This window comes from Neofelis nebulosa, chromosome 10 (assembly GCF_028018385.1).
Source record: "Neofelis nebulosa isolate mNeoNeb1 chromosome 10, mNeoNeb1.pri, whole genome shotgun sequence".
Taxonomy (NCBI): Eukaryota; Metazoa; Chordata; class Mammalia; order Carnivora; family Felidae; genus Neofelis; species Neofelis nebulosa.
This window is the reverse complement of record NC_080791.1, coordinates 105,535,091-105,549,047: the sequence shown is the minus strand read 5'-3', so window position 1 is coordinate 105,549,047 and position 13,957 is coordinate 105,535,091. Positions and strand designations below refer to the sequence as shown.

General features: G+C 59.1%; 2 protein-coding genes across 10 annotated transcripts in view; one reads left to right on the top strand and one right to left on the bottom strand.

Moving 5' to 3' along the window:
* The window catches only part of SYT7 (synaptotagmin 7), a 63,221-nt gene extending 57,193 nt beyond the window's left edge, over nt 1-6,028 (top strand). For all 8 annotated transcript variants that reach the window (XM_058689247.1, XM_058689245.1, XM_058689241.1 and 5 more), the window contains 2 exons: nt 31-230; nt 2,671-6,028. In XM_058689247.1, coding sequence (XP_058545230.1) covers nt 31-230; nt 2,671-2,775 — 305 coding nt within the window. In that variant the 3' untranslated portion in view covers nt 2,776-6,028. The remainder of the gene's footprint in view (nt 1-30; nt 231-2,670) is intronic.
* Nucleotides 6,029-8,927: 2,899 nt separating this feature from the next.
* LRRC10B (leucine rich repeat containing 10B) lies at nt 8,928-10,978 on the bottom strand. Of its 2 annotated transcripts, none has more exons than XM_058689237.1 (2): nt 9,644-10,978; nt 8,928-9,395 (listed from the first exon to the last, which is right to left on the bottom strand). In XM_058689237.1, the coding sequence occupies exon 1, from the start codon at nt 10,963-10,965 to the stop codon at nt 10,087-10,089; it is 879 nt and encodes a 292-aa protein (XP_058545220.1). In that variant the 5' UTR covers nt 10,966-10,978; the 3' UTR covers nt 8,928-9,395; nt 9,644-10,086. The 2 variants fall into 2 exon arrangements, with proteins under 2 accessions (XP_058545220.1, XP_058545221.1); XM_058689238.1 differs by having other exon boundaries at nt 9,926-10,978.
* Nucleotides 10,979-13,957: the final 2,979 nt, after the last annotated feature.

Genomic DNA, 13,957 nt, shown 5'->3' with positions numbered 1-13,957 from the left:
CATCTGACCCTTCTCCTACCCATCTGCCAGACCCCTACGTGAAGGTGTGGCTGATGTACAAGGACAAGCGGGTAGAGAAGAAGAAGACAGTGACGATGAAGAGGAACCTAAACCCCATCTTCAATGAGTCTTTTGCCTTTGATATCCCCACTGAGAAACTGAGGGAGACAACCATCATCATCACTGTCATGGACAAGGACAAGCTTAGCCGCAATGACGTTATTGGCAAGGTAGGGGCCTCGTGGGAGGGGTAACGCACCTGTCCTCACAAGAAGGAGCAGGGGTAGTAGGTGAGCTCAGGGCTGAGCAGCAGGAGAGACAAGGGCCAGTCTTTTCCCCTCTCTGGGCCTCCATTTCATCTGAAAATGAGAGGCTAGGACAAAATCTCCCTTAAGTGTCCTCCTGTGGGATCAGCAGCTCAGGACAGACCACTGGGAGGGCAGGGAAAGGAGGAAGTGGGAGAAAGAAGCGCCCTGGATCCCCAAAAGAGGATTTGCTGGACAGGACCCTCGGGCAAGGTAAGGACCTCCGAGCAATGTCACCCAGGTCCCATCTTCAGAGGGCAAGCTATGCGGGCCAATGTCAAGAGCTGCAGCGAGACTCCAAATACCTGGCTTCAGTTGCCACCTCATCTGCTACTAAAAGCTGTGTGACCTTGGGCAAGTCACTTGTCTCTCTTTACCTGCGGTGTCCTCATTTTTTAAAAAAAGTGTATTGATTTATTTGGAGAGAGACAGAGACAGTGCAAGTGGGGGAGAAGCAGACAGAGACGGAGAGAGAGAGAGGGAGAGGACTCCGGGCTGCCAGAGCAGTGCCCGATGTGGGGCTCGAACTCAAAAAAACATGAGATCATGACCTGAGCTAAAACCAAGAGTCAGACGCTCAACAGGACTGAGCCACCCAGGCGCCCGAAGTGTCCTCATTTGTAAAACGGACCTAATAGTACCAACCCTATAGCACTTCACCCAATGGTGTGAGAATTGCCTGAGATATGTGGGTATCCTCCTTGTAGAAAGTGGCCTCTTCTCATCATCTACTAACCAAAAAATCCATGCCAGGCCTTCGGTTTTTCCAGGATGTGATTCTGTGACACAAACCCTTCTGTTTCTCTACTTTGAAATGTCTGTCCCTGTGTTCATTTATGGTTTTAGTGTTGAGAGGTTGGGCTTGGGAATCAGACCTCCTGGGCCCAGCCCCCCTCTCGACAGCCATGACCTTTCTGCGCCCCATCTCGTCCTCTCACGATGAGAGTAAGACAGTCCTAACCTCACAGGCGACACCCCTAGTACAGTGCTTAGAAGGTATGTGTTAGCTGCCATTATAATAAAAGTTATTTTTGAAACATTCCTACTAAGGGCATGTTTGTGCATCTGGGCGCGGAGCTTTGACCAGGAGCAGTGCAGGAAGCCAGTGATCAGGGCAGGCCAGGTGAAGGACAGATGCCAGACGCCCGTGAGGAGAGACTATGGATCACCTGGTCTTACCCCTGGCGCGACCCAGGGGTAAATGGGGGTAAATGGGAAAGGATGGCCTGGGCCCCCGCAGGGAAGGGGGCCAAGGTGGAGGCAAGCCTCAGACAGATGGGGTTGAAGAACTTAGCTCCTGGGGCTAAAGGAAGCAGGGGGCCTCAAAGAGGATACCTGAGTCCTGCCCCCCACCTGGTATGGCCCAGGGAGCATGACTGGCCAGCCTGTGGTCACAGGTGGGACAGTTTCTCAGGGTGGCGTCACCCATACCCCAGCAGGACCATGTGTTCCGAGCAGGCCTGAGGCCTGCTAAGCCCCCTCCTTGACCAGCTGGGGCCAAGGGCCACATAGCCACATCTACTTCTAAGCTTTTCTGAAGCTTAGCCTTTTCGAGTTGGGTGTCCTTTAGATACAAATTATAGCTGCTTTTGAAACCATCCTATCTTCTGTTGACCGAACCAAGGTGAAGGAGGATTGGTTCTCACTTTGGCCTGGGTAGCTCAGGGAGCCCTATGCTTCTAACCGGCCACCGGTCACAAGGCTGGGGTCAGCTGGAGGACCACGTGCACGGCGCCACGAGGCCGCCCCTAACGCAGAAGGCTGCAGGATTAGGCTGATAGTGCAGAGCCAGAAGGACCTAGATTTAAATTCCTCCGCACCACTTACAAATTCCGTGACTGTGGGTGAGTTTCTTCACTCTCCACGCCTTTGTTTCTCCATCTGTAAAATGGGGATCCTATACCTGCCGCACAGGTAAGGATAGGATGATCTGTGTGTAGAAAGCCCCGAACCCGGGGCTCAGTGTGCAGTAAGTGGTGAGGAGGTAGGAGGACTCGTAAGGCAGGAGAGATTGACAGCAGCCAACAGGTAGGGCAGGGAAGGGCGTGGGAACAGACCGTCTCCACCCCCACCTTCGACCCCCATCCCCCACTGCAAAGCAGGTCAGGAGTCTTAACTGGGAAGGGCCAGGCATGCCCAGGCTCCCGGAGGGAAGTGCCACTAGGAAAGTAGGTCATTGCTGGCAGGGAGGAGGCCGGAGGGAGCCTCTGAGGGGAGGTTGTCTCTGTGGGCGGAGGTCCCTTGGTCCCCAAGATCTTGATCTCGGGGTGTCATTGAGGAGATGGAGTGTCACCCCCGGCGGGGGCAGGGGCCGATGCCTCCTCCGAGAGTGTCACTGAGACCGTGCTCTTCCCTTTCTCCCCAGATCTACCTGTCCTGGAAGAGCGGGCCCGGGGAGGTGAAGCACTGGAAGGACATGATTGCCCGTCCCCGGCAGCCGGTGGCCCAGTGGCACCAGCTGAAGGCCTAAGTGGGGCCAAGGGAGGCCCAGGGGGCCGAGGGCCCGGGTCCCCATCATGCCCTCACCACTTTATGCACAATGCCCGGCCTGGCCCCCCGCCGTAGGTGAGGGGAGGACCCTGAGGGCTTGGCCATGGAGGGGTCCCAGGAGTCAGTTGGGCCCCGTTTCTAGGAAGTTCCAGCCTCATCCTCCACTTGTCCAGCTCTGGGGGAGGGGCTCTGGGAGCCATTTTCCTGCTTTGCCCCTTTCCTTCCTGACTTGCTGATACTAAAGAAGTGAGGGAGAGTGTGAAGGCCAGACAGGCAGACGGGCAGATCCCTCCAGAGGCCCGCCAGGTGGGCACGGTCCCCCGTTTTCTTTAAGGCAGTGCCTGGAGTGGAGAGAAGCTGCCTCCTCCCCAGCTCCCGATGCGGGCCCAGGAGAGGGGAGGCCGGGGCGTTTGGCCCCGGCCTGGCCAGGAAAGGCCCACTCCCCGGGCAGTTTCAGGTGCCGACTGGGCCCTGAATGCCAAGGATAGTATATAGCCCGCTCCGGGGTCCTGGAGCTGCAGCCTGTGTCCTTGCGTCGTGTCCACTGTGTGCGCGCACGTGTGTGTGTGTGTGTGTGTGTGTGTGTGTACGGGGGTGGGGGCACTCTTACCCTGTCCCCACCCCCGGGGCCGGCAGTGCAGAGAGGGCAGGGTTTCATAAAGTGAGGCAGGGCAGGAGGCTGAGAGAGGTCTACGCACAGAGCCAGGGGGTGGGCTAGGAGAGGCAGGTGAAGGGGGGACTGGGGAAAGGTGGGGGGGGGGAGAGGGGCAGACAGTGGAGCCGGGCTGAGAACGTGGCTGCCTCCTGCCGCCTCCACCCCGAGCCCCTCTCTGCTCAGTGTTCTCCAGTAGCTCCCTGCCTATCGATTTCATCTCTTGCACATCATTTCACACCTTTTAGGCACCTACTGTATGCATCACATTCCACCAGGACTCACCTCCCTTCCTTCTCAGGGCCCAAGCCCCCCCCCCCACTAGCTCTCTTCTCCGGCACCATCCTGCAGACACCCTCAGCCTTCCGGGATCTCATATCCCAGCCAAGCTGGCAATATTCTCCATGCTTCCCAGTTTCCTTCTCCTTCCCTATCTCTACCCCGGTGCCCACCCCCCCAACGCTGTTGGAACCTCTGCATCCTCCCCCTCTCCCTTGTTCACAGACCCTCCCTTCCATTCGCAGTCAGGAGTCTCTGGCCCCACCTTCTTTCCCCAGCAGCCGCTTCTGCCCCTCAGGTCAGGCAGGAAACCAGGAAAAGTCCAGGATGCTGCAGGTTCTGAGGTTGCCCCACACAAGCTGTGGTTTCTCTGCCTCAGCGGCTGCAGAGACTAAAACTGGCTTCCCCTTGGAGACAGCAGATTCCGAGATGATCCCTGCTTAAGCCTGCTCATCCCCACCAGGGTCCTGATACTGATACAAGGCAGCTGGCGACTGTCTCAAGTCCAGGGGTCCGCGAGCCTGGGCCTGACATTTCTGACACACGCCACCAGGTGGCGCCCGGACACCACATCTGTGGCTGCTATCTGGGACCACAGTTCTACACCCCATCTCCCCTGCCCCCCCCCGCCTCCCCTGAGCTGGGCCTGACCCCAGGGGAGACTCTGGAGAAGGTTAGGGTCCCCACCTGCGGAGCACGGCAAAAGCATGGGAATTGGGGAACCATTTTCCTTCAATAGGCTTCCCCTTGAGCTGCCCACATGTATTACACTGAATCTCACACCCTGGCCCCATTCCCCTCCCACTAGGATCTGGAGGAATATCACACAGAGTAAGTGAATCATTTTGTAGATTGAGGAGTACTTATGTGAAGCAAATAGTCACCCACATTTCTTGTAAATCCCAATTTTTCTGTGTTGTAGCTTTGCTTAGAATGAGGGCCGGCCCCAACTGCAGGGTTCTTTTTGGGCGGGCTGGGGACCAGCCCCCACGCTGGGAGGGCAGCAACTCCGAGGGCTGTGTGGACGTGACCCGAGGGTGCTGTGGAAAGCCTTGAGAGGCGAGGGGTCTGTCATCCTCCACCCCTCCCTCAGATCCCGTGCCCCTCCACCTCTCGGTGCCAGCCCCCGCCCCCATGTCCCCTGGCCTGTTGGAGCCTTCAGGGATTGAACCAACCTGCAATGAGTGGGCGGGGCAACTGCATCCCTTTTTTCCCCAGCCCCACCCATGGAGCTATTAACCAATCACATGCAGAGAGCATCTTTGGGCGGAGTCTGTTCCCAATCGGACCCACCTGGGTTTCCCCTACCCCCAAACACGCAGCCCAGAGGCGGGGGCGGGGTGGCAAGTGGTGGGCCCAGGGGCCGGTGGGCTGACACAGGAGGAGGCGGGTGGTATGGGATGAGGAGGGGGTGGGCTAGGCCTATAGGAGAACAGGGAATAGGGGAACTTGAGGATGGGTGGAGGGCACTGGAGCCCTGCCACCATCCCAGGACCTTGGGCAGATCACCCACACTCCCGGGGCCTCAGTTTCCCCATCTGTAAAATGATGGTCATAATACTTCACCTACCTCATAGGGGAGGTTGTGAGGCCGCCGTCACCTGACCTGGGGGTTGAGGCAGGAGGACTGTGAAGGTGCTACCAGAGAGCAAAGTATTATTACTGTAGCCTGAGAGCGAGGCCCCCCTGCCCCTCCCCCTGCAGAGTCTCCAGGGATAGCTGAGGCTGGCCTGGGCCCATCTATCTCTTCTCCACTGTGTCCCAGGTCCCTTTATGAACGTCATCTGCCGTCTTTGTGGGCACCCTAGATTTGGTTGTTATCTTGTTCAGGTATCCTTTCTTGTGACCATCTCCCTACGTAACTGCTGTACAAATTCCACCTGCCACAGGACCCCGCACCTGCCCACTGGCGCCAGACGCCAGGGAAGGGACAAGGAAAACAGCCACAATAAAAGCCAAGGGGGGGGGGGCCAGAGCCCCCAGCCCGGCTGGGACCCCAGGGGTGGGGTTGGTGGCCGCTGTTTGTATTGTGTTTGAGTCCTTGAGTGCAAGTGTTTTATTTAAAAAAAAAAAAAAAAAAAAAGACAAAACCCACTATCACAAAAAAAAAAAATTGCAGTGAAGAGAAAATGAAGAAAAACTGAAGAAAAAAAAGGAAAAAAGAACCATACAAAAAATTTTCCACCACACGCACCCTCTAAGCCAGCAAGATTTCCTCTTTACAAAATCATATTTTTGTGGGAATGGGCCCTGCTTTTTGTGGCAGGGCCCGTTCTGATTAATAAAGGATCGTGACAAAGTAGGGCCTCGGCTCTTTCCTCCGTGGGTCCCAGCCCTACCTCACCTCCCAGGGGAAGAGGCAGCGGGGTGAGGGGGATGGGGAGCCTGGGACTGAGTCTCCCCTTATCACCTTCGGGATTTGGCTTCACTGGTGATGAGATCCTCCCTGAGCTTCCAGCTCGTCCTCGGATCTAGAATCTGAACCCACCAGCTGCCCAGCAAGCAGGAGAGCAGCCATATTTCCCAATCAGGCCTGAAGCAAGGCTTGTCGGGAGTAGAGTCTCCCTGAGGTCCTCTAAAGCACACGGCCTCCCTCAGTCCCCAGGGGACCATCACCCCCCTCCAAGGCAGGTCAGACAATCTGAAGCGGGGCCCTCCACCTGCCCTACTGTCCCCTGATGCCAGCTGGGCCATTGTGGTTTCAGACCAGTGTCTCCTTCCCGGTCCTCGCTGGGACAAGGAAAGGGATCCAGGTCTGTGTTGGCTGGATCTTTGTCTTCTCGCCATCCTTTTCTGGTTTAATCCTTTAGGATTAGAAAAGTCTCTCCCACTCAAAAGAGGCCATGGCCAGTCCCGGTCTGAGGACACTGGGCCCCAGTGTCTTCTTTCTCTAGTCACTGTGGTCCCAGGCAAGTTATTTCCTTCCCCAAGGCCAGGGTCTTTAGTTCACAAAAAAAGCAATAACCATCCCCACCCCTTCCCTCCCCTCCCCACACACAGCCTGGGGGAAGCTGAGGCCTGGCAGCTCTCAGGGTACTTTAGAAGGAAGGTGCTACATGTGTCGCAGACACAAAAGGGGCAAGTGCACCTGTTACCATGTGTCCACCTGCTGGCCGTCGTGCCCCTGCTCCCCAGCACCTGGGGTGGGCAGCTAGCTGCTTCCTTTCGTGGCACTGAGTACCCCCACCTGAAGCTGCCCACCTTCTCCCCTTCCGCCCCGTCGATTTCTTACAACCCGGCTTAAGTGTCCCATTAAAAGGTGGATTTTTTTTTTCCTTTTGGCTTCTGATCTCTGTCCCAGAGATTAGAGGGAGCCCTAGGGTCAGGTAAGTAGCCTCAAGAGCACCCCTTGCCAGAACTTCTGCTCAGGATCTCTCTGGAACAATGGCTCTGGAAAGCTGGGCCGGGAAGCAGGGACAGCTCAGCCTGGCAGACGGGACAGCCCCTCGCCCTGGGATCAGGGGCTCCTCCTGGACTTTTTGCCTTCTCCTGCCTTCACTCTGTTGGCTCTCTCTTCATCCATGCCTTCACCAAGAAATTTGCCCCTCCCTCCCTGGGCCTGGGACCACTGTCCTCTGGTGTTCTCTTCCTCATGCAAGTCCCTCCTGGATGCTACTGCTTTCTGGAAGGCCATCCCGGGCCACGTCCTGCTCTCCTCTCCCTCCCCCACCAAAGACAACGGAAGGACAACGCTTGAACATGCTGTATGCCCCAGCCTGTGGCTCCCCCTGACCATTCGTGTCCCTTGAAGATGCCCCGGTCCCTGTGTCTGTGTCCCGCGTGTGTGTGTGTATGTGTGTGTGTTGTGTTTTGTTTAGATTGTAAGCCCCCCCACCCCGGGCAGAGATCCCTGTCTGAATACATGTTCTGTGTGGTGCACCCAGGTGTGCTAATAAATGTCCATCCTCAGAACAAGAGTGCCGGGTGTCTTAAGGAAACTTTGGGACAGGTGGCTGAACAAGCTAATGTGGTGGCATTGGAAGCAGGGAGGGGCTCCTGGGCAGGGTTCCCTGTTCCCAAACACCGTGTTCTGCTTTCCTGAGCCCCTGAGGATGGGTGGGAAGCAGGGCATGACTGTAGCAAAGTTAAGAAAAGGGTCCACATGCACACATACCCCACCCTTTGCTGCTCTGCCGACCAGGTCTGGCCGTGGGGAGGCTCTGGGAGAGAGCAAGAGCACGTCCCACCCATTCCACACCGAGACCTTGACCATCAGCCGAGGACAGAGGGGATCTCCCGTGGTGTGGATTGAGCCCTGGGGTAGGAGGCCTGAAACTCACGGATGAACAAGTCCCTTCCCTGGCTGGGCCTGTTCCTAGCCCTGCCACTGCCTCTGCTCCTTTGTCGTTACTGTCCCCACTGCCTGCCTTCTTGCTCTTATCCCCGTCTCCCTGATACACAGACAGCTCCTGCACAGCTTCCCTGCCATGCTCCCCCAAGGCCCACCCGCCGCTGACCGCCTCGGACCACGTGGGGCACTGTAGACATGGCCCACCCCCCACCCCCGGCCTTTCAAGGCCCTTCTCTTTCACCCCAAGCCTCCTCCTAACCCGGGCCCAGTCCAGTGACCAACAGAGCTGCTGGGCCAGACCTGACCTTTGGGCCTTGTATGACATCAGCCCCGTTGCCATGGTGATGGTGACCTGGCTTCTCACGGGAGATGAGCCTCTAGGCTTGAGGTTTTAGGATCTTTTTTTCTCTAAATCTTCTTTTTCCCCGTGAACAATGAGGGGAGAAAGAAATACCGTGACTGAGAAAAAAAAAAAAAAAAGATACAGAGGGGGAGACTGAGAAAAAGGAAAATGGAGCGAGGGAGAGAGAAGAATAGAACCACAGCGGGGCGGGGCGGGGGTTAGTACCAGCGGGAGATGAAAGGTCAGCCCAGCTTGAGGGAGATTCAAATTATATTGAGAGTCAGGAACCTAAGAATTAAGCCGGAGAGGGCAGAGAACGGTGCCTGGCAGGCAGAGTAAGTTAGAGCGAGACAAGAGACCAGCCTTGAGCAGCCAGAGCTATTTGTAACCGAGGACAAGCACTTGTTCCCCAGACAGGACACAACTGTTGGCCAGAGCCAATCTGACGCAGAGCTGGGGCACATGGACAAGAGGGCAGTGCCGGAGGGAGCCCAGGTTCCCCACAGCGATGGGACCCGGTGCTCCCTCCCAGGGCTTATAAATAAACAGGCATGTGGGAAACGCACATTCTTTCTCCAAGAAATATAATTTATGTTTACAGCCAGGTTTTTTTTTTCTTCCTAAAGAAAGCACTACCACATGGGGCCACTGCCCCTGACAGTGTCCCTGAGTGTCCCTGACCCTGGCCCCCTCCTCCCATTATTGCTTGGATGGGAAAGATCCGGCCCTGGGAATTGCAGAGCGATACCCCACTCCTCACCCCGAGGCTGTCCCTGGTGACGGAGCGGAGCCACACAGTGCTTGTCCCTTGCCCCACACCGTGCCAGCTACCCTGTCTGTGCCCATTTAAGGGAATGGAGAGTACAGGCAGTCGGAGAGGTTCTGGAGCAGCCTCCCAGGGCAGAGGACCTCTCTCTTCCGCGCAGGAGGCCCTAGAGGCACAGTGGCTTCTTTTCAAACTCGACAGCTGGAAGGCTCAGGCTGTGGGGAAAGGAGAGAGAGCTCTCTTCTCCCAGCAAGATTCCGGGCCCATGCCTAGAGAACAGAACAGAATCAAAGGTGGGGGTGGAGACCCTGCCCTCTAAGCGCCCCCCTTCCCCCATGCAAATTTAAGAGGGCTTGGGGAGGGAGGGATGTGCAGAAGACCCCCAGCGGAGGGGTAAGGGCAGCTCCGGTGTTAGGGCCCCCATCCCAGTTTCCAGGACTTCTGTCCTGGGCCCCGGCCCCAATCCCAAGCCCCCGCCCGTGGCCCAGGCCCTTCTCCCAGGGCAGTTGTGTCTCACACAGGCGTGTGGTCCACCCCAGAGGTAGCGGCTCCTGCACCAGAAAGGGTAGGGTCTAGGAGATCCAAACTCCAGGAGGAGGGGGGTTGGAGCGGCAGCCTGGGCATCCAGACTCAGCCAGCAGCGAGCGGTGACCCTGGTTCCAGGAGGAAGCCAGCATCTCTACTGTGCGGTCAGTGACTCTGATGTCAGAGACCCGACAGAGCCATAGGGAACTTGACTGAGTCCGGACTTCTCGGTCCGAGGACTGCCCAGAGATCAGCCAGGCGGCAGTCTCCTTACCAAACAGGAATACTTGAAGATGGCCCCCAGGCGTGCCCGTCCCCTACAGATTGCCCAAAGCGGTCCCTCCGCTGCCCCAAGGTAGGGGACCACCGTTCCCACAGTCCTTCCCGGAGCCCCTCCTCCCAGAACGGCCGAAGTCCATCACCCAGAGCACAGGCTCAGGTGCCCAGTCCTGGGGCGGCTTCCAGGGCGGGGAGGCTGCCCCCGGGGGGCCCCAGAGCCCGGGAGCTCCCGCCCCCTATGAGTAGGTCTTCTTCCTCCTCATCCTCAAAAGCCCGAGCTGGGCGCCGGGGCGGCGGCCGGGGCGTGGGCTCGTCACGCTCGGCCATGCGCTCGACCGCGCCCTCGCCCACGAGGAAGACGGTGTCGGCGACGCGCGGGGGCCCAGTGACCGGGTTGTGGTCGTAGGAGAAGACGCGCAGGGCGCGCAGCGGGTGCAGGTCGGGGAAGCCGCCCAGGCGGTTGCGGTCCAGGTCGAGGATGTGCAGGCGGCCCATGCGCAGCAGCGCGGGCGGGAACTCCTCGAAGCGGTTGCCGTAGAGCCAGAGGCCGCGCAGGCCCGTCATGCGCGGCAGCTCGGCGGGCAGCGCGCGCAGCCGGTTGTCGCCCATCTGCAGCGACTGCAGCGCCACCAGGCGCAGCAGCGGCCGCGGGAAGCGCCGCAGGAAGTTGCCCTCGATCCAGAGGCAGCGCAGGCTCTGCAGCTGCGCGAAGTCGGCGGGCAGCGCCAGCAGCCGGTTGCCGCCCAGGTAGAGGCGCGTGAGGCGCGGCAGGCGACACAGGCCGTCGGGCAAGCGCTCGAGTTTGTTGAAGTCGAGCGCCAGGATGCGCAGCTCGCGCAGCTCCTCGATCTCCTCGGGCAGCTCGCGCAGCCCCGTGCCGCTCACGTACAGCTTCTGCAGGCGGCTCAGCGCGCACACGGCGCCGGGCAGCCGCCGCAGCCGCCTCCCGCTCAGCTCCAGCTGCTGCTCGCCGCTGCGCAGCTGCTCCTCAGCGTCCGACGGCAGCTCGTCCGGCGTGGACTCGGCGATGCCCATGGTCACGGGCCCCGGCTGGGGCCGCCTCCGCCGCCGCCGCCGCCTCCTCCCGGCATCGCCCCCTCCCCGGCCGCTCCCGGGCCTCCCCGACGGGGCCGAGGCCGGCGCGGGCTCCGGGGGGGCCCCCCGCCCCGGCCTGCCTCTGCGCCGGGAGGGGGGGCCGGGCCGGGCCGGGAGGAGGCGCCCGCTCGGGGCCCCCGCCGCCGCGCGCCGCGCCCCGCCGCCCGCCCTCGGGCCTCCCCCGCTCCCTCCGCCGGAGGCCGACTGGCTCGCGTTCGCGCTTCCTCGCGGCTCCGCGACCCGTCGCCCTGGCAACCCCCGACGCGTGTGCGGCTGCCAATGAGGCGGCGAGGGGGCGGGGCCGGGCGGGGCCAAGGTGCCGCCTAAGTAGGGTCCGGGCGCCCGGGCCCGCCCCCCGCGCCGGCCCTGGAGACCCGCCCGGAATCCGGCGCACGCCCAGGGAACCCGAGGTCCGTGCAGCGAAAGCCTGGCGCTGTGCTAACACAGACCCGACGTCCGACGCTGTCTACACCTTCGGCCCGGCGAGCCTTTGGGCGTGCGGTGGTGTGGAACCCAGAGCGGCAAGTAAGAAGGAACCGAGGACCTAGGAAACGCGGCCCGCGACCAGGACTCTGGCCAAGTGGCTCTCGGGGAGGGACTGAGGGGCCCGGTCATGCCGGCTTGCTCCCATTCTCCCCGCTGGGGTCACTTTAGGATAGTAACTCGCAACAGTGTCACTTTCTGGCCCTTTTCGGGGTGGGTCACAGCTGAGGATTTGTGGGGACTTGGCTCCGCCCCCATTCCCCGCCCTCGTTGCCCAACAGGTTCCTTGTTCGCGTACTCGTGTACTCACTCCAGTCTCCTGCCGCATCCCTCCAGCTGTGTTCAAGGTCTGTGCGTGGCTGCGGTGGGCAGAGGACTGGAACACGTGAGCCCCTCCGAGCGCCACCAAGGATGACCACTCCTTCTGTAACTCTCTTGCGCATGCTCCCACCAACAGCGGTGTGCCCCTGCCTTCTTCCCTTCGGTTCAGATCTTGGCAGAAACACCGGCTCCCATTTACTGCGAGCCTGCCATGTGCCCTGCGCTGTACTGAGGGCATTGTACTGAATCCTTGCAACACGTCTGAGGTGGTAGGTACCCTCAATACCCCAGTTGCAAAGGAGAGAAACTGAGGCTCTGAGAATTTGACTTGAGCTGGGGAACTTGCCCAAGGTCACCCCGCTCCTGAGTGGCTGGGATTTGTGCTCTTAATCATATATCACACCAATAAATAGAAAAGAATGACGGGGCGCCTGAGTGGCTCAGTCGGTTGAGTGTCCGACTTCCACTCAGGTCATGATTTCACGGTCTGTGAGTTCGAACCCTGCCTTGGGCTCCGTGCTCACAGCTTTGAGCCTGGAGCCTGCATCAGATTCTGTGCCTCCCTTTCTCTCTGCCCCTCCCCTGCTCATGCTCCGTCTCTCTCTCACAAATAAATAAACATGAAAAAAAAAAAACCCCAGAAACAATGATGATCCCCACCTCTGGCAATGAGTTTTCTCACAAGGGAGCCTCTAACTCTTCCCTTGAACCTGGCTGGTGGGACTATGTAAGTGACTATGTCCAGGCAGCAACCTCTCCTTCGACCCACCGGGGTTTCCATCCCCACTGCAAGCAGTGGGGGAGGCCAGCCCAGGGCCAGAGAGCAGTGGCCAAGGCAAGGCAAGGATAAGAACCACTTGTAAGCTGCAATGTAAGCTTCCCCGGTGGCAGACAAGTGCACAGGTGCCTGGCACACAGTAAGTATTCAATGAAAACTTTTAACTTTTTAAAAACGTTTATTTATTTATTTTTGAGAGAGAGCGAGAGAGGGAGACAGAGAGTCCCAAGCAGGCTCCGTGCTTTCAGCACAGAGCCCGACACAGGGCTTGAACTCATGAACCGTGAGATCATGACCTGAGCCGAAATCTAGCATCAGACGGTTAACGGACTGAGCCACCCAGTTGCCCCAAACTTTGTAACATTTTTTTTTTAGTGGAGACAAAATTTACGGAGAGTGAAATGCATTGATGGTGAGTGTCCAGTTTGATGAGTTTTGACAAATGTAAACACCCATGTAATATTCCCATCACTCCGAGTTTCCCTGTGCCTCTCTCAGTCAATCCCCCCCCACCCAAGGACCACCATGAGTCCGACCTTTATCACCAACTCTCTCTCTTCTCCTTTGGGAGAACTCTGTGGAAGAGGTGATACCTCAGAGGCTAGAAAGCTGAGGAAAAAGAACCCAGCCAAGATGCAGGGGAAGAGGCTGAGCACCTCCCCCCTCCCCCACCCCCCAAGCAGTCCCCCTCCCCCAACCCAGGAACATTCGATGTGGAGGAGGAAGCCCAGCCAGCCCCCACCCCTCCGCACGTGGCTCAGAGCTGGCACTCCAGCACCAGGCAGCCCTCGTGGGCTGTGCCGGCATGGGCAGGAGTCACAGGAGCTCCCGCACCCCAGCCCCAGCCTGGCAGAGCTTCCTGGGGTCAAGGGCACAGGGGACCAGCCCTCTTTTTGCTCCGAGTCTTTTTCTTGCTCTGAGTAGATCATGTACCTTCACCTCCCACCGGGCCCTTCTCAGTGGGTAAAGGTAAAATGTGCTGGCGTTCCAGGCCCACGCAGGCTGGCAGCGGGGCAATCATGTTGATGAATCACGCTGGCACTGCAGGCGCCCAGTCCTTGTCGAGAGCGTCACTAATGAATTAGCTTCACCCCCAGCACGGGGCCTCTCAGCCTGTCCCTGCTCCCCAGGAAGGCAGGAAACTGAGACCTGGGAAGGGGGAGCAGGGAGGGCGGGAGAGAGGGCTCAGACCCTGGCTGTCCCCTCTGCATGCGCGGGGGCGCGCGCGCGCGCGCGCGCGCGCGCACACACACACACACCACACACACACACACACACACACACACACACACGGCCTCTCTATGCCTAATCACAAGCTATAACTGCCCTGCCCACCTCCAAATCTGTGGG

Bases quoted from the DNA above. Each gene is read 5' to 3' on its own strand.
- LRRC10B (XM_058689237.1), bottom strand. From the start codon at position 10,965: ATGGGCATCGCCGAGTCCACGCCGGACGAGCTGCCGTCGGACGCTGAG.